A 24,885-nucleotide genomic window follows, 5' to 3' on the forward strand; every position below is an offset into this window, starting at 1 on the left:
ACTCTAAATTCCTTAAAGAAGAAAGGACAGTTAACCCATCCTTGTGGCTTCTACCAGGTCAAAAATAATAAGTAATGGTAGGTTGCTGAATTAGTGACATAAAACACTCCAAGCCCTCAAAAGAACATATAAGACCAAGTTTATTAAAAGTCTAATAATTCAACTATTTATCATTCCGATAAACATTCATATGCTTCATCTCCTGTTCACAGGCAAAAGCAATATAAAGACGTAAGTGCAGGAATTAGTAGAGAAGATAGTGAATCAGATTTTGGTCTACAAATTCTAGATTATATTTTTAGTTGTTTAGGCAGATCACTTACTCTCTCCCGTCTGCTGCTTCTCTAACTACCTATTTTACAAACTTGATGTGAAGAATAAGATCTTGCTCATTAGTCAATATTTTAACATCGTTCAGAACAGCCCTCCCTTCGAAAATACTGAATACCATCTCTAGCTTTTCCCAATCGACCACAATTTGCAGATTTTCCTGTATCACAGAATGCCTCAAGTGTAAAGAAGCCCACTATATGCCAAAACATGCATTTTCGTTTTCATATAAAAGGTAAAACTCTCTTCCTCTATTCTCACAAATTCTTTTAGGCTCTGAAACCATGGCTTCTGGCCACTGTATACTCCTAATTTATAAACGGGTTTGTTTAATAATCTAGGAGAAAAGGCACACTGTGATCTCAAGAGCAGAATATATTCTGAAAGACAGTAATAGCCCTCATGAATAAAAAACAAACCAAATTCAGATTAGGGGGGGTGTGCACAGAAAAAGTAAAAGGGCAGTTAAGAGTCTTGAAAGATAAAGGTGTTCAGCTGAACACAAAAAGTTTAAATCCAGAGAATTATTTCTCAACCAGTGACACAGGCCACAGAACTTACAAAGTGCCATGGTTTTCTAGGATCTTTTGTTTGGCTTATTCTCCTCTTCAACTTTTTCTGTCCTGTTCCACTTTTCTCAGCATGTTAACTCATCTCCTTTCATCTGCAGGCTCACATCAGAATTCAACAGAGGACTCATCTCAAGTGGCAGGCAGTTCCTACACCCTTCTGACACAATTCCCAGATATGGCATGAGAAATCCCACTCTACCCAAGATATAATAACACTGTAAATTTAGAAACTTATAAATAATACAAGGGAATACGAAGTTTAGAACTGTATAAGACTCTTGGCCTGTAGTATTTCTGCTCTCCTGCATCTTTAAGCCAACAAAAATAACGCCGGGCAATTTTTCATTTGTCAGTCAACTTACAAGGAATTTTCAGCACTGCAGTCAGAGGTACTAATCCATTCTACAGAACAAAAACCCATTCTACAGAACAAAGCAAGCAAACACACCCAAACATGCGTCTAACTGCAACGACAATTCTCCACCGGGTGCTTTTTTCTGGGGGCATTTCCCTGCAAAAATCAGGCAAACCAGTTCTTGGACTCGATTCTGCGTGCTTGCCATACTCCAAAGTTAGATGATACAATAAACTTCTTCCCTTCCCTCTCCCGTGGTCACGTCACCTGTTGCATCACCTGGAAAGTGGTCTTCAGAGTGTAGGAAACGAGCACCACCGGGATCTCTAAATAATTCAGCTGGGCTATTTTCTTGAGAAATGTTAGCCTCATTCATATTTTAACGAGGTTGCCTTTAACACACAAGGAAAGGGTGTGTTGGCTCCTGTTCACCTTTGAGGAGATTCTAGCACGGGCACCCGAAAGCTGTGACTTTCTGGACTTAGAGGGGCTTGGGAGTCTTTGAAGACGTAGCCATGGAGAGAGATGTCCAGTTCGGCAGAAGCAGAGGAGCTGGGAGCGCAGGCGGTCGGGACGGGGGTCCTGGGGCAGCCCCGGGGGCCGGCAAGTGGGGTTGGAAACGCAACGGAAGCTTTGCCGAAAGGACACTGCACGTCGGCCAAGGGGTCGGGCCCAGAGCCGGGGTCGGGGCCAAGCTGAGCGGATGGGAGAGGTTCAAGCCCACCCGAGCTTTGGCCAAAACCCTCGGGCTGACTGGGTTCCCCGGAGCGTCGACGAGTGCGAGGATTAAAAAATAACAATACTCCCTCCTTTACCCCCGGCTTCCCCCGAGAACTAGGCTGGAGGCGGAGACGCCAGGCAGGAAGCGCCTGGGGCCGGGGTCCGAGCCCCACGGGCGAGAGGAAGCCGGCCTGGGCCAGGGCTCGGGGCCGCCAGGGGCCGCACTCACCATGTCGTACACGTTGAGCACCACTAACTGGTTAGCCCCCATCCTCCTCCCCGCGGCCGCCGCCTCGTCCTCAAGCCGCTCCGTCTCCGCGGGGCCGGAGGCCGCGCTCACCCCCGCGGGCGCTTCAGGGGGCCTGAGCCGGGCACTAAGCGTCCAGCCCGGCCCGCGGCAGCCGGGGCGGAAGCATCGGGCAGCCGAGCCGCTCCCGGGCGCCGCCGACAGGAGCCTCTGTGCGGACGGGGCCGGACCGTTGGCGGCCCGCTCCGGCTGAGGCACCTCCCCTAGGCGGCAGACACGTGGGGAAAGGCGGGGCTTGAGCAAGGGGCGGGCGCCAGGCGCCCCGGGGGCGGGGCCGGCCCGGCGCCAGGACTGAGCCCGCCTGCGCTCTGGTTCTCGGCCGGCGCACCTCGGGACCTAAAATGGCGGCAACTCCGGCGCCTCCGCGTCCTGGAGGAACGGGGACCCAGGAAGACTACAGTTCCCAGCATGCAGTGAGGATCCCCCTTGCTACTATAAGTGCAGAGGCGGAGTCTCAACAGCCCTTCGACTACAACTCCCTGCATGCCGCGGGGGCCCCGGTCCTACCAGACCAGGCCTCCCCGGGAGACTACAACTCCCAGCATGCAGTGCTTTAGAGCTGCGGCAGATCCCTTGCCGCCCGCGGGCGGTGAAATCTCCTACCTTCATTCACCCTCTCATCGCAGGTGCTGCTGCTTTTAGTAGTTCATGTTGCGTTGAGCTCGATGAAGCCAGCGAAATGTGGCAAAAGACCAGAGTGATGACCCTAAGTTTTCCAAATGCCTCCTCACTTTTTATTTGGCAAGCGGAGTGGTGGGGAAATAGAGGAAGACGAGTTACTGGTGTGGGATGAGGTGTAACGTGCATCCAATTAATCCTCAATGTGGAATTTACATTTTGTGAAACTATCCTGCTGAGATGGGAAGGGTACAGTAACCGTAGCTTAGCACAATCCTGGGACGTAGTATGCAGCTCTGCATTAATTCAACAAATGTTTGTTATGTGCTTCCTATGTGCCAGGCAGTGTTGTAGGCCCTCGGGAATGCCGTGATAAACAGGAACAGGGACAAACAAAATATCACTGGTATGTGCTTTGCAGAAAATTTAAGTCAGGTGAAGTCATTCTTAAATTGGCTGCACGGGGAAGATCGCTGTAATGAGTTCTAAGCTGAAATGTGAATGACAAAGCCAGCTCCGCAAATATGAGGGGGAGGAGTATTTCAGTCAAAGGGAACAAATGCAAAGATCTGAGGCATGAAGGAGTTTTCTGTATTCAAGGAAACAAAAGATCACTCTTGCTGGGACACAATAGGCAAGGAGTCGACGGTACTAGATGAGCTGGGCAGGTAGGCAGAGGCCAGATCCCGGAAGGATTTTAAAATTCATAACAGGGGTTGTATTTTAAACGAAGCCATAAGTTTGGACCAGGGAGTGAAATGAGTGTGCGTGTGTTTAAAAATGATTACTTGGGTTGCTGTGTGGAAAATGGATTTCACAGAGGCAAAGGAGGTGGAAATAGGGAGATGAGTGTGGCAGATTGTGAAAATAGCCACAAATTATTTCCAGTCTCCCAAATTATACTCTTTGGTGGTGTCTACCCCCACTGACTGCACTGGACTGTGACTTGCTGTGGACGTGGGACATTAACATCATGCAAGCAGAGGCTTAAAAAACACTTGTGAGTTGGGGCTTGCCCTCTTGCTGAACTTGGGAGTCCTGTGACCACCATCTTAGGAATGAGTGTGGGCTAGCCTGATGGATGATGAGGGACACGTGGTCAAGTCACGGCCCACATCCAGCTGACAACCAACCAACTGCGAACATGTGAAGCTCTCCCGGACTATCCTTCCCTGGCCACAACCACACTGATCGGACGAACTGACCAGCCAACCCACAGAATGTGAGAAATAATGTTTTAAGTCACAAAGTTTTGGGGGTGGTTATGTGGCGAAAGTTAATCGAGTCCACCAATTGGATGCTGCTGTTCCAGAAGTGCATGCCAGCAAGTGGCTTCGTTGTGGCTGATAGTGGTGGAGACCGAAATAATTAGAGTTTAAATATTTTGGAGTAAAGTCTGTGGAACTTGCTAATGGGTTAGATGTTGAGTTGGTTAGGGAGAGAGGATTCGAGAATAACTTCTAGATTTTTGACTTGGGGAACTGAGTGGATAGTCCTGGCACTTCTAAGATGTGAAACATTTTGGGGAGGAGCAGGCTGGGGGGAGGGAAATCAAGAGTTATGGTTTGGTCATGCTAAGTTGGAGATGCCTTTTAGACATCCATGACTGCCAAGTAGTAGACATTTGAATAAACTGGAGTCATGGCCATTATAGACTTGGGGCTTGGTTGGATGACCTAGGAATATGTGTAGCTAAAAAGAAGTGGGCCAAGAACAAAGCTCTAGGGCCCTTCACCATGTAGAGGTCAAGTAAAGGATGAAGAGGAAGCACGGAGGCAGGAGGAAAATCAGAAAGAACATGATAACATTGATGTCAAGACTATTGGATTCAGCAATATAGAAATCACTGGTAGCTTTGACGTGAGCGGTCTCTGGGAGGAGTGAGATTTAAATAACTGCTTTAACAGTTTGAGAAGCAAATGTAAGGTGACAAAAGGGAGACAACTTGGGGGCAACAGCTGGATAAGGCGGTGTGGTCAATGGAGGGCATTTTGAAGATGGGAGATGCTGAGGCATACTTGCATGTAAAGGGAGAAAAATTGATATAGGAGAGGGAAAGATTTGCAAGGGCAAAGAAGGGAGAGGGATCCAGGACACAAGTTAATGGTTGCTGTTTAGTAGGGGGGATGCTTCATCTGTAGTGATGGCACAGAAGGCAGATGCAGGTGCACAGTTACGGCATAGAAGGCATGGAGACAGGTAGGCAGGTTAGAAATACGGGAGTGTAGGAAATGAGGGTGTTTATTCCTGATTTACTTTTATTTTCTCAATGAATTATGAGGCAAGAATGTCTTCAAAGAGTAAGACGTGAGGAGAGGGGCATAGGGAGTTTGGAGAGACAGAAGGTGATGTAAAATAGAGGAAATAAGTAAACTTGGAAAATATGGTTTGTCAGGTAGTGTTGGGGGACAGTAAATGCTGTGCACATCATTATTTGACTGTCCTCTGGAAGGTTGTTGACAAAGTTCTAAAACCTGTTTTTGGTGTATCCGCTGCCTTGCTTCTCTTTCCTACCGTGGTGTTCCTCTCCACCTTAAGCAATTACAAACTACGTAATCACATCTGCTAAGCCCTTTTTCCTGTGAAAGGTGGGGAAAAGGCACTGTGCATTTGCACCTTATTTAGTCCTGGCTGCAGTCCCCTGAGGGCTGAAACCATAGATTCACTTTAACTCTTACTGTACACACTCCCTTTGCCCTTTGTGATCTCATCCACTCTCAGCTGTAACTGTTGCATGTATACTGAAGAGCCGCATGTCTCCATCTTCGGTGCTCTTCTCTCTCCAGAGTGCTAGGCCAGTATAACCTACAGCCTCTTGGACTTCTCTAACAGGATGTGTTGGTTTCCCTTGGCTGCAAATTGTCACAAACTTAGTGGTTTAAAATAACAGAAACTTATTTTCTTATAGTTCTAGAGATCAGAAGTCCAAAATGGGTCTCCCTGGGTTAACATCAAGGGCTGTGTTCCTTCTGGAGACTCTAGGGGACAATCTGCTTCCTTGCTTTCCCAGGTTCTAGAGGCTGCCCTCATTCCTTGGCTCATGGCTCATGGCCCCGTCACTCCAGTGCCCACCCCCCACCCCCCACCCCACGTGCCATTTCCATCATCATGTCTTCTCTGACTCCCTTGTTTCTCCTTCTTACTTATGAAGAGCCTTGTGATTAGATTGGGCCCACCTGATAACTGAGGATTCTCCCTCCATCTCAAGATCCTTAATCATACCTGCTAAGTCCTTTCTTCCTATGAAAGGCAACAGCCACAGATTCTGGAGATTAGGATGTGAACATCTCCGGGGGGCTGGGATTCTGCCCTGCCACACAGGATGGCCCATGGTTACTTTGAATTCATCAGGTACAAAATAGAATTCATCATCTAATGATGGAATGAGTTATGCTGCTCATGTAATTCAGGTATTGATCCATCAATAATGAATCATCCATCCTTCATTCATTGAACAAGTGTTAAATGAGTACCTTTGATGTGTCAGCCTCTGCGTCCCTAATTCACCTGTGATAGAACAGACATGATCCTACTCTCATGAAGCTTACAATCCAGTGAAACACAGAGAAGAATATATATATTCTTACATATATATAAAATAAATGTAATATAAAAATATATTCTTCTTTTTTTTTTTTTTTTGAGATGGAGTTTCACTCTTGTTGCCCAGGCTGGAGTGTAGTGGTGCAATCTTGGCTCACCACAACCTCCGCCTCTCGGGTTCAAGCGATTCTTCTGCCTCAACCTCCCAAGTAGCTGGGATTACAGGTGCCTGCCACCACGCCCGGCTAATTTTTTTTGTATTTTTGGTAGAGACCGGGTTTCTCCATGTTGGTCAAGCTAGTCTCGAGCTCACCTCAGGTGATCCCCCTGCCTCGGCCTCCAGGCCTCCAAAAGTGCTGGGATTACAGGTATGAGTCACTGCGCCTGGCCAAAAATATATTATACTTATATAATAATATTCTTATATTACATATTATAATATATAATCTGTATTATATATTACATTTTATTTATATATATTATGTATTATATATCTGTATCACTAATTCACTATGATAGAACAGACATGACCCTACCCTCATGAAGCTTATAATCCAGTGAAAGAAAAGAATATAGTTACATATATCGTATAATAAAATATATAATATAAATTCTTATATATAGAATTATTCTATTACATAATATACAATAGAATATAAATATTCACTCATAATTTTGTAATTTAAATTGAAGGAGACAGTAGTAGAACATAACATGCAGACTTATTTGAGGTGGTTGTCAAGAAACGGATGAACAAAGAGAATTTAGTATACAGAATTGTAAATTGGGAATTAGAGGGCTGAAACAAAAAGGGAACACTGAGGTGTCAGAAAGCTAGAAACAGCTAGGACACTTAGGTCTGGGGGAATAAAGAGGTCAGAATTGAAAGATTTTTGAAGCTTGCAGGAGAGCCCTATTAAGCTGGAATTGCAAACCCTGAAGAGGAGAACTGCTGGTCTCTGGTATTTCTAAAGGGGCACAATGACATCGGCCTGGAAAGTTTAAAAAACTTCGAGCTAGGAATTATCCACCGCTGCTGAAATCAAGCGCTACTGCTGCTAGATGAAGGAGCCTGCCTACATTCCTGCTGACCGGAAGGTAGAAAACAGGAAGTCCCTCCTCCTCCTGCCTTCCAGTTTCCCGCCAATATCCCTCCCTAGATAGAGAGGCCCTGGCAACAGAAAGCAAAGCCTAGAAGATCACTATTTCTTAGGTAGCCTGGGGGAGATCTAAGCTGCCCAAACCATTATAAAGGAAAATTAATTTTAAAGCTTATTGCTCTCTGTGTTGTAGAGATGAACTGAGTCTGTGTTTTATTTATTGTTCTGTTCCAAATTACCCCAAAACGTAGCAGCTTAAAACAGTTTCTGAAGGTCAGGAATCCAAGAGCGGTTTAGGTGGGTGTTTCTGGCTTTGAGTCTCTGGTGGAGCTGCAGTCATCTGATGGTTTGACTGGGGCCTGAGGATCTGCTTCCAAGCTCACTGACAGATCAGCTGGCAGGAGGCTTTAGTTTATCACCACATGGGCCTGTCTGTAGGGCTGCTTATGACATGGTAGCTGTTCCTCCCAGAGCAATTGATCCAAAACACAATGGGAGAGTCATCAACAAGAAAGCTGCAGTGTTTTATAACCTGGTCTCAGAAGTGACCTACCCTTACTTTTGCTATATTCTGTGGATCATACTGACCAACTCTGGAGCAATATGAGGTGATACTACACAAGGGTGTGAGTACAGGGATCACTGGAGCCCATCCTGGAAGCTGGCTACCACAGGTGGCTATATAAAATTCTGTCACCTCCACTGAGGTGGTAGCCAGAGTGAAGAATGGCTTATGTGTTCCAGACCCCTGCTGGTTTCCTGTCTGCTCCACCATGAGAAATATTTGAGAGGTCATTCTCAGCTCCCCCCACCCTACTCCCCATGCCCCATCCTCTGTTAGATCAGTTGTTATTGGTTGACTACACTTACTGCAAGATTTGGATATACAGTGCAGTGTTAGAAGATGGGCATATGAATTCTCCAGTAGATCTTGAAACTGTTTATTTTCCACTTCAAAATGACCAGGTCCCTGAGAAGATAGCCTAGTTAGACAATTCAGGGGACAATGGTGCTCTTTGTCTTAGACGTCTTTAGTTATGAAGTTATGCATAATTGGAATTGATATACTTGACTTTTGAAGCCATTGGTAATTGTACCAGGTTGTTCAAATGAAAGTGAAATGTGATTGGCTAGGTTTTTGATAATGCTTTGCTAGTCTATATCTGGAGGTTATATTTCAGGCAAGACAAATAACTTTCCCTAGATAGGTGGTAAGGGTTCAACATAGCTCACTTCTCAATTCTGTGCCTCCCTCGTCTCCAAGAACATGATCCCCTATTGGTGACAAGATGGAGGTCATCCTTGTTGAAACTTGGGCAGTCAGCTTCCCTAGTGCCTTTTCCATTCTTAATGGGTACAACATTGATGCCACAACAACATGGCACCCAGGCATCTAGTCTACCATGGCATCTGTTCTACCGCGATCAGACCAGACATGAACTTGCTTTGTCAGTTTGTTATCTAAATGAGGATATCTACTTAGAAATTCCATAGAATAGGTAGATCATTGAATATTGTTGTTGATGTGAATGTGAACGGTTTCTCATCCTCTTTTCTCACTGGGATGGAAAAGAACAGATTTGCAGAGTCAGTAGTTGCATGCCCATATACCCAAGGTCTGATGAATCCGCCCTAGCAGTGACACCATATCTGGCACACCAGCTGCAACTGGTGCTATTACCTGGTTGAGTCTGCGGGAGTCAACAGTCATTCTCCAGGATCCATCTGTTTTCTGCAGACTGGCAATTAAACAAAGATACAACAGGGACCACCAACCCTGCATCTTTTAGGTCTTTAATGATGGTAATAATATCTGCCTCCCCCTGCAACCCGCCAGAATAACAGTTTTCTCACTTTGTCGGGGTTTGTGGAGGGGCCAGTTTCAGAGGTTTCTATTTGGCCTTTCCCACTCTGATTGCTCCTGCTTCACAAACCAAGGGCCTCGATGTGGGCGTTACTCCCACGGCCAAGTATATAATTCTAAGTATGTGCTTTGGAGACTGGGAAAGGCCCCGGGGTGGGTGGAGCCACTGTGGCTCTCATAGGCCCTCACTCTAAAGGGGAGGCTTGATGACACTTTGGGTCTCCGGGTATTAATGTCAACTGAGACCTGTGTGTAATAGTCCTCAAAATGTCTGCTTATTCCTCTTTCCCCAGGAAAGTCACCTGAGTAAACAGCCACAGGTCTCTGGGGGAATTGTCACAGTATATATAATACTTGCCACAGTGTTGCAGGATCCTTCTTCCTGGGAACCTGGCCGCCTCTTCAGTCAATGGGTTCTGGGTCTGAAAATGTACTCTGGGTCTCGGGACTGAGCAAGGGACCATGACTTTTTATTGGGGCAATGTCCCTCAGCCTCTTCTTTCATTCTTGTTTGTTATTATTATTGTAGACATTAACCAACAGCCTTGTAGGTGGGGGGGCACCTGTCGCCCTGTGAGGCCGAGGCTTCTGCAGCATCTTGTAGTACAGCAAAAGGGCTAGCCCTTGATAGGGAGCAGTGGGCCATCTCTGCGTGCCCAGAGGCGGGTGGGAGGGGTGGAGGTTGCAGAGCTCAACACCTTCAGAGGCATCCATCCAGATTTTCCTGTCCTAGTTTTTAGGATCAAAAGTTTTCTCTACCAGGGCCTCAACCGCCCAGTAACAGACCTAAAGTAGCTGTGTGCAAACGTTTCTGGAGCCCTGTGACTCCCAGGTCTTCAGCTTAGTGTTCAATTGTGTCTGCCTTTTTACTATTGGTGACGATGACCTCTTTATAAGAGACACTGCTTTTTATTCTTATCTCCATTAGCTGCTATGGCTCTCGGTCTCCACTTTGTGCAGGTCATTAGTATAACTCAATCATGTCTTTGTGATCCCCATGTTTTTCAAATCCCTTTGCCATTGCACCTGCCATAGCTTTCCCCTCCACCAGGACGTTTTCTCGGGTCACTATCAATGAAAACATTAAAAACTGAACCACCACCTACAGCCAAGGACTATCGCTGACCACATATCCCTTAGGATGGCTTCCTGTCTGCCTTCTGGGTGCTGGGTGAGCCAGTCGCAAATTACCATCTGACGCCTGATTTCTCAGACCGCTCACTTATGACTTGTGCTAATCCAGGTCCTCTGAGAAACAGTTACTAACATGGGATTCAGCGTGCAAGGATTTCATGAAGGGAAATACTTGTGTGAAAGGAAATAAAGAGCTGTGGAAGTTGAGAGACTTACCAGAGAGAGAGCGCGGGAGAGAAATGGTGCAGATTGAGATTGGATAGAGTTGCCTAAACTGCCGTGCAATCTAAGGAAGGTTTGGTAACACCTTCGGGAGTCCTTGAGCCGGGCTAATAAGAGTCCTGTGTCTACCAGCACTGGGTCTTCCTTAGTTTCCTCACTGCACTCGGTCACAGGTGGGGAACAGCCTGAGGGGCTGCGGGCTTGGTGCAAATGTGGTGATGAGTTTCAGAGGGCAGCAGCTGATGCTCTGGGTCAATTACACTCCTGCAGTGGGAGACTTGTGAGGGACAATCTCATGGCCTCCAGGAACCACTGATCTTCCTGCGAGCCTACCTACCACTGTGACAGGAGGGAAGCCAGAGTTCATGAGTAATGAACTTTCACGAAATATTCAATTCTTAGTTTTCAGCACAAGATCTAATTCTTTCTTGCTGACTCGAGGATTTTGATCCAGCGATTACCTCTTTCCTCCTGTATCATCAGTTTCTCCTAGCTACTGGATTATTTCCACCCATATTCAGTAACCTCTTCCTGACCTCACTTGTGCTCAGGTGCCTGCAATTTCTTTGCTCCTTGTCAAAAAAAAAAAAAAAGTAAGGTGGGGGGAACTTCTTGAAAGAGTTGTCTGTACTTGCCTCCACTTCTTCATTTCCCAGCTCTTTGCTCACAGTAAGAGCAGCTTTACTTTTTATGATTAATTAAAACATTTAAGTACAATGTGGTGGGAAGTAGGAAGAAAGCAAATAGCATCTAAAATTACATCATTTTGTTGGGGGAAGGGAAGGACAGGGAGTGATTTGTTAAAGCAGTGGTCCCCAACCTTTTTGGCACCAGTGACTGGTTTTGTGGAAGACAAGTTTTCCATGGACAGGGCATGGGGAAGGTGGGGAGCGGGAATGGTTTCAGGATGAAACTGTTCCACCACAGATCATCAGGCATTAGATTCTCATGTGGAGTTTGGAACTTCCATCCCTTGCACGTGCAGTTCACAGTAGGGTTCACACTCCTACAAGAATCTAATGCCACTGATCCGACAGGAGTTGGAGCTCAGGCGGTAATGCTCTGGTGGGGGTTGGGGACCCCTGTGTTAAAGGATACAAATTACAGCTAGATAAAAGGAAGAAGTTCTCCTGTTCTATAGCACTGTAGGATGACCATTAGTTAATAATGATACAGAGTTTCAAATAGCTAGAAGGAGGATATTGAATGTTCCCAACACAAAGAAATGACAAACGTTTGAGATAATGGATGTGCTAATTACCTGATCTGGTTACTATACTTTATATGTATAAAACCAGCACTATGTACCCCATAAATATGGACAATTATTATGTCAATTAAAAAATATTTTCCTCAAAAAATGACATCATTTCAAGTTTGGTGACTTCCTTTGTCTTTACGTGCATACATATTGGTTTACATAGAAAGAACATTTTCCAGGCTGCTTTTCTATTGTTCCCCTTCACCCCAGTTTGGAGGGCCTTGTTTCTCTCTCTCTCCATCTCTCGATACAGCCCCACGCCCCCTGTCATGTACACACACGTGCATGCCTGCACACACAATGGTACGTATACTGCTGAAACGGGGCAGGTTCGCTTATCCCCCTGGCAGGGCATGCGATAGGCGTGTGGCTTGCTTCTTTGATTCTCTGCCGCTCACTCCTCTGGGAGAGCATGCAGACGGGCAGGTTGTGGGGCTCTGACCCCGGGCAATGTCTAAGGGCGAATGTTTACAGCCGAAGCCCCAGTGGGTGTGTGTTACAGGGTGTTCGTTCAGTTGAGCTGTCTATAGGCAGCTTGTGTTAATCAGCTCAATGAGGCCCCTGCCTTATTGCAAGGACAGAGGCTTTCTGTATCCTGGGTTTCTTGCCTTAGTGTACCCGAAGAATCAGATCACACGTGGGCTTGATTGAAGAATGAATGCAAGGTTTTATTGAGTGGAAATAATTCTCAGCAGATGGGGGAGCCAGAAGGGAGATGGTTTTCCCCTGGAGTCGGGCACTTGGCAGCCAGGCTCTCCTCCCACCGTCCCGGCCAAACCCCCAAATTCCGCGTGGTTCCGCTGATCAATGGCCTGCCGGCTGTGCTCTCCAGCCCATGTGCTTCTCTCGGTGTCCAGCCGCCTGTGTGTTCTTTCGCTAATGTGTGTTCCTCTCGACGTCCAGCCGCTTGTCTCTGCCCACTAGGGTCTTGGGGTTTTTATAGGCACAGGATGGGGTCGTGGCAGGCCAGGGTGTTCTTGGGAAATACCACATTTGGGTGTGAAGGCAGGAGTGCCTATCCTCACGTAGGTGCGTGGGCACAGGCCCGAGGGCAGATCCCTAGCCAGGGACCTGCCTTTCTCTACCCAGCACTTCCCTGTCCCCCGTCCATATCACTGCCATGCTTTCCTCCATGTTCTCAATCACACAACATTTATTTTGTTTGCATAAAAATAGGATCAGACTATAGATGCTTCCCTGCAGCTTGCTCTTCTCATTTAATAAAACCTTGTTAAAAGCCTTCTAAGTCACTTAGCACAGACTTTGTGGTCAACGTACAATCAAACATTTATTCAACCACTCCCTGTTCACCTGTTGGTAGGTGTTAATTCTCTTTCTAGAGTTTTGCCACAGTAACTAATGATGCCATCTCTCTATATATCTGTATCTATCTATATGTATAGCATCTCTATCTATTCATCCATCCATCTACACCCACACATATACACATATCCTGATATACTGGTCCTCCCCATCCCACTGTGTGGAACGATTCCTAACAGTGGGGTTGCTGGGTCCAAGAGAGTCTGTATTTTTAATTTTAACAGATTTTGCCAGATTGCTTAAAAAAAAACTACAGCGATTTACATTTCCTTCAGAACTGCAAGATAATTTCCTTCCCATCCCTGACCCCCATTCCTTCTCAAGTATTATCACCCTTTGGAGTTTTTGCTGTCAGGTGAAAAATGCTGCCATACCATGACTTTGGTTTGTATCTTTCCGACTGCCAGCCAAGGTTGAGTTTCCTTAGTGGATAATTACCTGATTTTGAAGCCAGTCTGCCTGAGTGTGAATTCCAGTTTCATCATGTACCAATGATATGAGCTTAGTAGATTTATTTACCCTCTATGTGCCAGTTTCCTCATCATCTCTATAATGGGATAATAATAGTTCTTGTTTCATAGGGTTATTGAGGAGGTTTGGTTATTAGAAAAGATCCTGGCATATAATAAACACTAAAAAAATAGTTGTTTTAAATATGTTTATTGGCTGTTTTGTGGGATGACTGCAACTTTGCTCATTTTCTATTGGGTAGTTTGTCTTTTCTCCCCCTATCTAGTTTCAGATCTTGTTTCACCTCTTTCATTAAATATTTTAAAGTTTTCTTCATATAGGTCATGTTCTTCTCATATTAAATTTACATAATTTGTCATTGCAATGAATAGATTATTTTTATTGCTAACAGATTGTAACTGTTATAGAGAAAGTATTGATTTGTAAATATTTGTCTAGTATAGAGCCATCAAATTCTGTTATTCTGGTAAAACTTGTTGTGAATTTTGGACTTTCTTAGCACATAATCTTATTTAAAGAGAGGATTTTGTCTCTTTTTTCCCAGCATTTGTACTGTTTATTTTATTTTTCTTCTGTGACGTCAGAACTTTCAAAACAGCGATGACCAGCAGGTATCTCTGTCCTATTCTTGATTTTGGTGACATGAGCAATTCTTTGTGGACAGCAGCTTTGATCAGTGCCCGTGGAATTTCATCTTGCTTGTGATCTTCCATTCTTGATTGCCTGCACTGTGGATTTCAGACTTGTTTAGCCAGGCTCCACGATCACACAATCCAATTCTTTTCAAATATATCTCTTCAGAGGAGAGTAAGCGCGCGCTGGCGCACACAACACACCCATGCACCCACACACACTCACCCACGCACCCCCCCCTCTGGTTCTGCTGCTCTGGTTGAACCCGGACTGATACATCCAAATACTAGTTATTTAGAAGGCTGTGGTAATATTTGGACAAATTAAGAAGCTTGTTTTGAGCATCAAAGTCAAAATGTAAAACTTAGAATTAAAATTTAGAGGCAGCTCCAAATTCTATAGGCTCATGCCTGTAACCTCATGAAAGGCTGGAGGATCACTTAAGCCCAGGAGTTCAAGACCAGCCTGGGCAACACAGCAAGACCCTGTCTCAAAATAAAATAAAATAAAATTGAGAACATCAGCTGCTCATTTTTAATATATTTTACATTTCATCTGTTAATTTACCAGTAGAAAAAATCTGTTTAGGGCAGGTTATTTAAATCCACACACCTTTATTAAATCCTTTATATATAAATTAACTACAGTCATATAAGGTTTCATGTGAAAAGTTTCATGCAAAATGATACTTGACACATAGATATATTTTCAAAAATTCACTTTCATTCTTACAAAGGATTGTAATAGTCAAATTTAGTTTATTTTTTCATGCCATGTGAGAGTACATAGAGTATCTTTAAAATGAAGGCAAACAAAGGATTAATTTAATAACAATATATATGAAAACATTTCTATTTTGGAGATAGTTCAAGAATATTTTTCAGATCTTGAATTTGGTGATGCCTACTATGAGCTTATATTTAGTATTTCTTGGTCAAACACACACTCTCAATATCACTATATAATACACTGTTTCTCTATATGCATATATCTGTAATAAACAAACTTTCAGTTTTCCTAATTCTTCTTACGTTTTCTTTGAGGTTTGTGAAGTGGTTCATAAATATATCGTCTATAAATCCTCATGTACCGAAAGTAGCTCAAAACAAGAATAGTGAAGAAGAGCAGCATCAGGACGAAGAGGAAAGAAGCTACCAGGTAGACACTTGGACTGAAATCAGGAAAAAAAAAAAGGCATTAGAAGTCATTGTTCACACTTTGGCTGTTAATTTATTTAAACACTTTTTGAATAGCTAGCTACTATGCCATTGACAGAGAGCAAAGGTGAATAAGACACACTGTCCACCCTCACAGTGTTTACCTTTTAGTGTTTGAGGCTGACAGGGAGGAAAATAGACAAGGTGATCAATGCAATGATGCAATGAGAGGAGGAAATGAAGTTGGTTTTTTTTTTTTTTTTTTTGAGATGGAGTCTCCCTCTGTCACCCAGCCTGGAGGGCAATGGCTCACTGGAAGCCCTGGCTCCTGGGTTCAAACCATTCTCCTGCTTCAGCCTCCCAAGCAGCTGGGATTACAGGAGGGCACCACCACACCCAGCTAATTTTTGTATTTTTAGTAGAGACGGGGTTTCACCATGTTGGCCAGGCTGGTCTCGAACTCCTGACCTCAAGTGATTTGCCGGCCTTGGCCTCCCAAAGTGCCAAAAGGGATTACAGGCGTGAGCCACTGCACCCAGCTGGAAATGAAGTTTTGTGGGAGCCACACATCATGGAAGGCCTTCCAGTGGAGGGGATGTCTGAACTGAGCCTGGGCAGGAGTTAGCTTGGTATGAGATGAGTAGGAGTAGAAGTTAGCTAGATAAAAATGCCTAAGAGTGGAGGAATAGACCAAGGTGGGAACAGTGTTTCAGACAAAGGGAGAAGGGTATGAGAAGGCATGGAAATGTGGTAACACCTCAGGACCACTCCTAGACATTCTGGAACTGCAGCTCCTTCAGTATGACAGCAGCTCAGGTGCCAAGGGGAGTGGTTGGAGATGAGGATTGATAGGTGGGCAGGGCCAGATGAGAAAAACTGCTTAAGTCAAGCTAGAGAGTGGGTTTTAGCCTAAGGCAGGAGAGAGCTTCAGAGGGATGATATAGGATTGACATTTTACAAGGATGACTGTGGAGTGTGAAGAATGGATGAAAGCAAAGCATGAGTGTGAAGGTAGAAAAGGCAGTTATGAAGTATTTGAGTAATCCAGGTAAGCTACGATGAGAGTCTTCACAAAATTAATGGCCGAAGAAATGGAGAGAAGCGGATATATCTAAGATACAAGTAGAAGTTAGATTGGATCAATCTTGGTGATTATTAAGATGTAGGGTTTGAGAAATATGAAGGAATAAAGGTTATCTTCCTTCCATATGGCTATATGTAATTGCCCTGACGGATCAGTTTTAAGGTAGATTAAATAATGGGATAGGGGAGCGTGTGATAAGATCATGAGTTCACTTTGGACATGTCCAGTTTGACTAGTCTTTGAGACACCTAACAGAAGAAGTTAAGTAGACAGTAGGATGTATGGCTCTGGACTGTTCTAGAGATATTATTTGGGAGTCATGTGTATATAGATGCTAACTCAAGTTATGATTGTGGATGAGCTTGCCAGAGTGAGAAGCTCAGGACAGGACTGAGCCTCAGGGGAGGCCAACATTTAAAGGCTGCTAAAGGAGGGTGAGGCTTTCTTTACTAGGGAGAGAGAGGCAGTGGCTACAGAAGTTTGGGAAAACCCACAGTGTGATACAACAGCCAAAGGTAGAGTCAACGCTGAAGAAAGATCTAATAAGATGAGGACTGAAAAATATCTATTAGCTCCATGAAGGCCAAAGCTATTGTAATGAGAACTAATCGGCAGAGTGATGAGATAGAAACCCGACTGGCTGGATCGGAGAAAGAGGGCTGGACACAGGGAAATGGAGACTGTGAGTGTAGACAATACTTTTGAGAAGTTTTGTCCTGCAACGGAGAAACTTGAGGGTCACTAAAAACCTATTAGAAGGATCTAGTTGAAAGGGAAAGTTGAATATACAGAAGAGAGAAGGAATAATTCATTTGAAAGTTTCCTCAGTAAGTGGAGAGGAACAGATAGTGTGCAAAGCATAGGTGGAAGAATTATATTTAAAAAGGAGGAATAATATTGCCTTTGTTGTAACAGGAAGGGAAGAGGAGAGGATGGATGTAGATGTTAGTAGGTTTTTATGTTTGCAATCTGGAATAGAGGGCGTTCCTGTCTGATGGTTTCTAATTTCTTTGTGAGGGTGGAAACAAGCTCATCTGATGATGATTAAGGAAAGCAGGTTTGAGGAGGAAACTAATTAGATACAATCTGAAATCGCTATTACAGAGAATGCTGCTCAGGTGTAGTCACAGAAAAAGTAGGTAGTTGGGGATTTGCCAGAGGGAGTAACAAATCCCAGAGGGGTGAGGGTGTACTGCTAAGTGTTGCTGAAATAATAGACTTTGAAATGTAAGGAAATGCAAAGTAAAAAAAGAGAGATTGGAAGTAGAGGTGGAGGTTCCAGGAAGGGTGAAGGGGGGTTGCGGTGGGTGTCATGGAATTAACAAGCTGGAAGGACAGGAGGTCGTGATCAGAGAATGGGATGTCTGGATTGATGCTTTAGGAAGCAGAGAAGTTACAAGTAATGACAGTGTGGAAGGTGTAACTATGGGAGTGGACGGCTGAAGTGCAGTAGAGGGAGGTCACCAAGGATGTGGTAAGGCCACGATTTTGGATGCTGGATGCGAACACTGATGGTGGGGCTTGACGTGGAGAGGAAAACAGTGTGAGTGTGACGGGGCCAAAGTTGAGAATGAATGCAGCAGACTGTGGGGAGGACATGGTGATGAGGACAGACAGCTGGGGCTGCAGCGGACGCCATGAGCCTCAAAGGATCGGGTATGTTTTGTGTTTATTTTTTTGGTTTTGTTACAAGAACGAGGATAAATAATATCTGGAATTGGTAATAGGGCCCCCTGAGGTACATGGGAGGTGAAAGAAAAGAGCACCACTTGAGAGGCCAGAAGGTGGAGCAGTGTCCTCGGGGAGAGTCTGGTTTCCCCAAGGAGAGAGAGGGAGGGCTCAGAGGATGGTTGCAGATCTGGGTGAGTCTGCTGGTTAAAGGACGGCAATTCCAGGGAGAGAGCAGAAGGGAGACACCGGGAAAGTGGTGGGGTTGAGTGCTGGGCTAGGAGCAAGGAAGCACCAAGCTCTCTGCCTTCTACAAACTCATCTCCAGTCGCTGCTCAAGAAGAGGGCCCCATTATTAAGAAAATATCAACCACCAGCCAGCCCTTATCTGCCTCTGCGACCCTTCAGGGCCCAGGTGTGAATGGAGGCTAACCTAGTCACTAACCAGACTATCCTGTATGCCGTGCTCATATGCCCTGGCTGCTGGACTCTAGCTGCTGGCAGGTGACAGCGGGGCAGGTGGGTGGGATCCTCCTCCTTTGCTGTTTCTCCTGGCTAACTCACTTGACTCCTTCTTCGGTTGGTGGGTACTTGGGTGGGTATATACCTTAATATTCACCTAAATCAAACATACCAACCCCATGACCTTAATATTCACCTAAATCAAACATACCAACCCCATGAGGAAAAGTCACTAGGAAAAGGTTCTGCATGTTTCCCAAAGTTATGTAGAAACAACCCTTGACTTCATTTGCAGATTATTCACACTATTAACATTCCATTAATACAAAAACTCCAGGAGTCAGTCATATTTACAGTAGGGCCATGAGTAACTTAATCGTTTTTCTTACGCCCTTATTTAACAATCCTCTCCCCTCCCCCCCCCAAAAAAACCCATCAAACAAAACCCAAACACCCACACTCCAAACACCAGGCCCAAAACGGAGTAGCAAAGTCATTTGGGGTCCTAACTTCAGTATTAGGACTTTTCATTCTGCCCTCCAAGGGAACTGGAGCTGAGTCCAGGGAAATCCCTTTACTGTTTCCTAAATGCATCAGAATGAGGGTCTATGGTTGAAAGCTGACCCAGGCTTAGAGCAGAGGGCACAGCCACTGTCACCTCCCAATCCCTACCACTGCATTCTGGCATCTGCCAAGTAGGAGGAGCTGAGACATGTTTGATAGGAAGGCAGTGGCTGTTGAGTGGGATGGCACGAAAGGGGACCTTTGCTGCAGTAACAGTTCTCAGGAATTCCTTCCTGCTGTGCCCCTGTATACACACTATACACACATACAATTTTTAGGATGTCAATATAGGGGGCAGAAGTACCAGGGCTTCAGGGAAACAGCAAGTTTCTGTCACTTGGGAAGATAGATTTCATAGCCCCCCAAAAATCTAAATATAGACTTATTAAAACCATTGACTTTGCAGTGAACACTTCATACAAGTTTTTTGTTGTTGTTGTTTTAGGATTCATTTGCATTATATACTGTATAATAATAATTTTCATAATAAGATTTAAGCTGGGGGCCCTGAAAAGTGAGTGCACAGGCTGCTTCTGGGAGACACGGGGGAGAGGTACTTTTCCTTCTTAGCTGCCACTTGTGTCTTAGAAATTCCCTAATTAAAGTCCAGTTAGGCCCTGCTCCTTACCTGGGAATCAGTCCAAATGTCTCTATTGCAAACATAGCTGTTAGGTTACAGAAACTGCAAAGCAGAAAAATAATATTAAAGATTAAACTAAGTACAATATATTTTAAAACGCTCTCCATGTCCCTATGGTAACAATCAAACCATATATAATCCTAGTTAAGGTGTCATTTTCTTGACAAAGGACAGAATGGATACATTTATAGAACAGCTGTGATTATTTTTCCATATGTACAGCTCAGGCTTCTCTGAGACTCCTGAAGAGCTCTCTATCCTAACAGCCTGACATCATTTTGATAGTGGTTCCCAAGGCAACAGTAATAATGATATTAATAATAAGTATTGGCAGAAATAAAAAAAAGCTAACATTTATGAGCATTAATACTTATCGAAAATGAATACTGGCAGGCGCAGTGGCTCACACCTGTAATCCCAGCCTTTGGGAGGCCAAGGTGGGCAGATCACCTGAGGTCAGGAGTTTGAGACTGACCTGGCCAACATGGTGAAACCCCTTCTCTACTAAAAATACAAAAATTAGCCAAGCATGGTGGTGGGCACCTGTAGTCACAGCTACTTGGAAGGCTGAGGCAGGAGAATCTCTTGAACCCAGGAGGCGGAGGTTGCAGTGAGCTGAGATTGCGCCGCTGCACTCCAGCCTGGGCGACAGAGTGAGACTCCATCTCAAAAAAAGAAAATGAATACTAATTGAGCATTGCTATGTACTAGGCGGCATGCCAAATGCTTACATGCATTATCTTAGTTGATCTTCACAGCAACCCTTCCTTTTAGATGAGGAAACTCAGATAGGTTAAGCAACTTGAGAAAGTTTACACAGCTGTTAGTAGCAGAGCTGGGATTTGCATTCAGGTTTTTCTGACCCTGCTGCCCATCATGTTCACCTGATGTAGGCTAACTCCTTCAGGAAGCTGAGTATTAGGGGCTCAATCTATAAAACTGTATTATCATTTCTAATATTACAGAATGTCTCTCATTATTAAGTATATTGCTTGGAATGAGGCAGGATATAGCTAAGCAAACATTTATGACATGATTTCACCTACCTACATGTGGGAGAACACAGAAGAAAAGAACTTATTTTTATTATTTGTTATGTGCTTGGCAAAGTTAGAGATTTTTACCCAGATGCTTCATTTACCCCTCAGAATACTGTAAGACAGGTATTATCGACCCATTCTACAGATACAGAACGGCTCAAAAAGAGTAAGCAATTTTCTTTAGACTGAATAGCTAGTAGTGGCAAAACTGGGATTCAAACCAAAGTAGACTCTACCATTATATCAACTTGTGGAATTGGCATGTAAATACAACCCACAAACAACAGTACAAGATACTATGTTATAAATTCTAGGCTGGGCACGGTGGCTCACACCTGTAATCCCATCACTTTGGGAGGCCTAGGTGGGAGGATTGCCTGAGCTCAGGAGTTGGAGACCAGCCTGGGCAACATGGTGAAACCCCATCTCTACTAAAATACAAAAAATTAGCCAGGTGTGGGGGTCTGTGCCTATAATCCCAGCTACTTGGGAGGTTGAGGCAGGAGAATTGCTTGAACCGGGAGGCGTAGGTTGCAGTGAGCGGAGATCGCACCACTGCACTCCAGCCTGGGCAACAGAGTGAGGCTCCGTCTCAAAAAAAAAAAAAAAAAAAAATGAGTGATGTAGACACCTGTCACAGGAATTTTCACAGTACGGCAAAGAGGCTTGTGTTGAGTCCTAAAGGTTGGAGTTTAAATAAGGATGAAGGGTTAGGGCATTCCAGGTGTAGGGAGAGATGAGCAAAGGTTTGGAAATGGGAATGAATTTGTGAGGTTTAAGGGATAATGAGGAAATATCTTGGTGCATGTAGTGGAAAGTAGTGGGGGTTTTGTGTGCGTGTGTGTGTGTGTGCATGCGTGTGCTCATGCCTGCACATGTGTCCTCCAGAGGGCTTTAATGAAAGGCTTAGGAATTTTGACTTTACCCTTTTTGTATAAAGGAGTCATGACTGTTTTTGAATTTAATTCAATAGCAGTTTGTAAAGTGATTTGGCATAGAGAGATTAGATGTAAGTGGGCCATATGGAAAAATTATACATAGTAGTAAACAACCCAGCTGTGTGATAATGAGGTCTAGACTTGGGTAGAGGCAATTGTGACTGAAAAGAGGGCCAAGTTGACCTTTGATAGAATGAAATTGTGATGAGTCAGCATGGAATAAGTGCAACTGGAACTTTATGGTTTAAAAGTTGTTAGATGTAGTGTTGTCAAATGGATTGAATTGGTTGATAGCACAGTTAGGTATTCTGTATCCTTACTGATTTTCTCTCTACTTGTCCTATCAATTTCTGAGAAAGGAATGTTGAAATCTCCAACTGCAATTAGGGGTTTGTCTGTTTCTCTGTTTAGTTCTATCCGTTTTTGTTTCATGTATTTTGAAGCTGTTTTAAAGGTAAATCCACATTTAGGATTATTACACCTTCTTTATCATTATGTAATGTGTCTCTTTATACCTTCCTTGTTCTGAATTCCTCTTTATCGGCTATTAATATGGCCAATCTGGCTTTCTTTTGACTACTATTAGCATGGTTTATCTTTTTTTATCCTTTTACTTTTAATCAATCTATGTCTTCATATTTAATATAGGTTACTGGTAGACAGTCTGTAGTTAGGTCTTATATTTTTATCCAATATGACAATCTCCGTTCTTTAATTGGGATATTTAGACCATTTGTATTTAATGTAATTGTTGATATCGTTAGAGTTAAATCTACAGTCTTGCTATTTGCTATCATTTTGTTGTTCCTTTCTCCTTTTCTTCTGTCCTTTTTTGTATTAATAAAGTTTTTTTTTAAATGATTCCACATTATCTTCCCTATTGGCTTTTATAGGTTTGTATCTTTTTCTAATGTGGTTTGTATACAATATCAATCATTAATTTGTCACATTTTTCTGGCAAATAGTATACCATTTAATGGTATACTATTTGTATATATATACCATTCTTAAGTATAAGAATCTTAAAACACTATGCTTCTAATCCTTACTCCCATCCTTTGTGCCATTGTTTTCATCCATTTTACTTTTATTACATGTTATAAACCCCATAGTATTTTCTTTTCTTTTCTTTTTCTTTCTTTTTTTTTTTTTGAGTTGGAGTCTCACTCTATTGCCCAGGCTGGAGTGCAATGGCATGATCTTGGCTCACTGCAACCTCTGCCTCCCAGGTTCAAGTGATTCTCCTGCCTCAGCCTCCCAAGTAGCTGGCATTAAAGGTGCACACCACCATGCCCGGCTAATTTTTGTATTTTTAGCAGAGACGGGGTTTCACTATGTTGGCCAGGATGGTCTCAAACTCCTGACCTCATGATCTGCCCACCTCGGCCTCCCAAAGTGCTGGGATTACAGGCGTGAGCCACCACACATGGCCACAGTATTTTCTTTATTTTTGCTTTTTGTTTGTTTTTTAACCTTTTGAGACAGGTTCTCACTCTATCACCCACGCTAGAGTGCAGTGGCACCATCACAGCTCACTGCAGCTTCAACCTCCCTGGCTCAACCAATCCTCCCACCTCAGCCTCATTTGGGTGAATACCAATGAGTACCACTGCTGGGTCATACAGTAAGAGTATGTTTAGTTTTGTAAGAAACTGCCAAACAACTGTCTTCCAAAGTGGCCACACCATTTGGATTTCTGTCAGCAATGAATGAGAGTTCCTGATGTTCCATATCCTTGTCAGATTTGATATTGTCAGTGTTCTGGATTTTGACCACTCTAGTAAGTGTGTAGTGGTATCTTATTGTTTTAATTTGCATTTTCTAATGACATAAACATGTTGAACATTTTTTCATATGCTTTTTGTCATTCATTTATCTTCTCTGGAGAGGTGTCTGTTCAGATCTTTTGCCCATTTTTAAATCTGGTGATTTTCTTATTGTCGAGTTCTAAGCATTCTTTGTATATTCTGGATAATAATCATTTATTGGATCTATCTTTTGTAAATATTTTCTTCCAGTGTGTGGCTTGTCTTCTCATTCTCTTGACATTGTCTTTCACAGAGCAGAAGTTTTTAATTTTAATGAAGTCCAGCTTTTCAATGATTTATTTCATGGATCATACCACTGGTGTTTATCCAAAAAGTCATAGCCATATGCAAGGTTAATTAGGTTTTTTCCTATGTTAGTTATCTTCTATGAGTTTTATAGTTTTGCATTTTACATTTAGGTCTATGATTTCTATATTCCCTTTTTTTTAATTTTAGAGATGGGATCTTGCTATGTTGAGCTTGAAGTGCTGGGCTCAAATGATCCTTCCCATCAGCCTCCTGAGTAGCTGGTACTGAAGGCATGCAACACCATGCCCAGCTATATTACTTTTACTGAGGTGTTCATGTTGCAAGCATAACCCAGTTCTTATCACGCTCCATCTCAAAAACCACGTTGTTTCTAGACAGATTTAGATCCTACCAAGTTCTAGAGAGCAATATGAAAGTCAAACTCAGGAGAGGAAGGGTTACACAGAAAAATAACTGCAGAATTTTGCTAACTTATATAAGCAATACCCTAAGAATATGTATAGAAAAAATGAATTCTGAGAGTGTTAGACCAAGGAAGTGTAAGCATAACTCTAGGTCATATTCAATTGTTGATATGAATGCATTAAATGAAGTTGAGATGCAAGAAATCCTTTATTATAATGTATAGAAATAAGTCTAAAGACTTAGAGAAAGGGGAGTACTGGAGTGAATTGATCAGATGCGAACCACTCATTCTCCCTGAGATAGGACCCATAAGATACTCCTTTCACCATGGCATTGAGAACTACATCAGTGACAGAAACACCAAAGGTTTTGATCCCAGAACACTTCCCAGTAAAC

General features: G+C 43.6%; 2 protein-coding genes across 31 annotated transcripts in view; both read right to left on the reverse strand.

Annotated features, from left to right (window-relative positions):
* DESI2 (desumoylating isopeptidase 2) overlaps nucleotides 1-2,627 on the reverse strand; it is a 56,231-nt gene extending 53,604 nt beyond the window's left edge. Inside the window, exons 1-2 of one of the 2 annotated variants that reach the window (XM_016941931.4) lie at nucleotides 2,207-2,615; nucleotides 1,537-1,649 (exon numbers count right to left, since the gene is read on the reverse strand). In XM_016941931.4, the coding sequence (XP_016797420.1) occupies nucleotides 1,537-1,629 (93 nt within the window). In that variant the 5' untranslated portion in view covers nucleotides 1,630-1,649; nucleotides 2,207-2,615. Of the gene's footprint in view, nucleotides 1-1,536; nucleotides 1,650-2,206 lie in introns of both variants that reach the window. The other variant, XM_016941936.3, reaches the window with a different exon arrangement.
* Nucleotides 2,628-15,191: 12,564 nt separating this feature from the next.
* Nucleotides 15,192-24,885, reverse strand: part of CATSPERE (catsper channel auxiliary subunit epsilon) — a 182,128-nt gene continuing 172,434 nt past the window's right edge. For all 29 annotated transcript variants that reach the window (XR_010156542.1, XR_010156541.1, XR_010156519.1 and 26 more), the window contains 2 exons: nucleotides 20,017-20,070; nucleotides 15,192-15,624 (listed from right to left, as the gene is read on the reverse strand). Coding sequence is in view for 18 of the 29 variants with exons in the window: in XM_054674860.2 (XP_054530835.1) it covers nucleotides 15,471-15,624; nucleotides 20,017-20,070 (208 nt within the window). In the remaining 11 variants the exon portion in view is untranslated. The remainder of the gene's footprint in view (nucleotides 15,625-20,016; nucleotides 20,071-24,885) is intronic.

The sequence above is a fragment of the Pan troglodytes genome, chromosome 1 (genome assembly GCF_028858775.2).
Source record: "Pan troglodytes isolate AG18354 chromosome 1, NHGRI_mPanTro3-v2.0_pri, whole genome shotgun sequence".
Lineage (NCBI taxonomy): Eukaryota > Metazoa > Chordata > Mammalia > Primates > Hominidae > Pan > Pan troglodytes.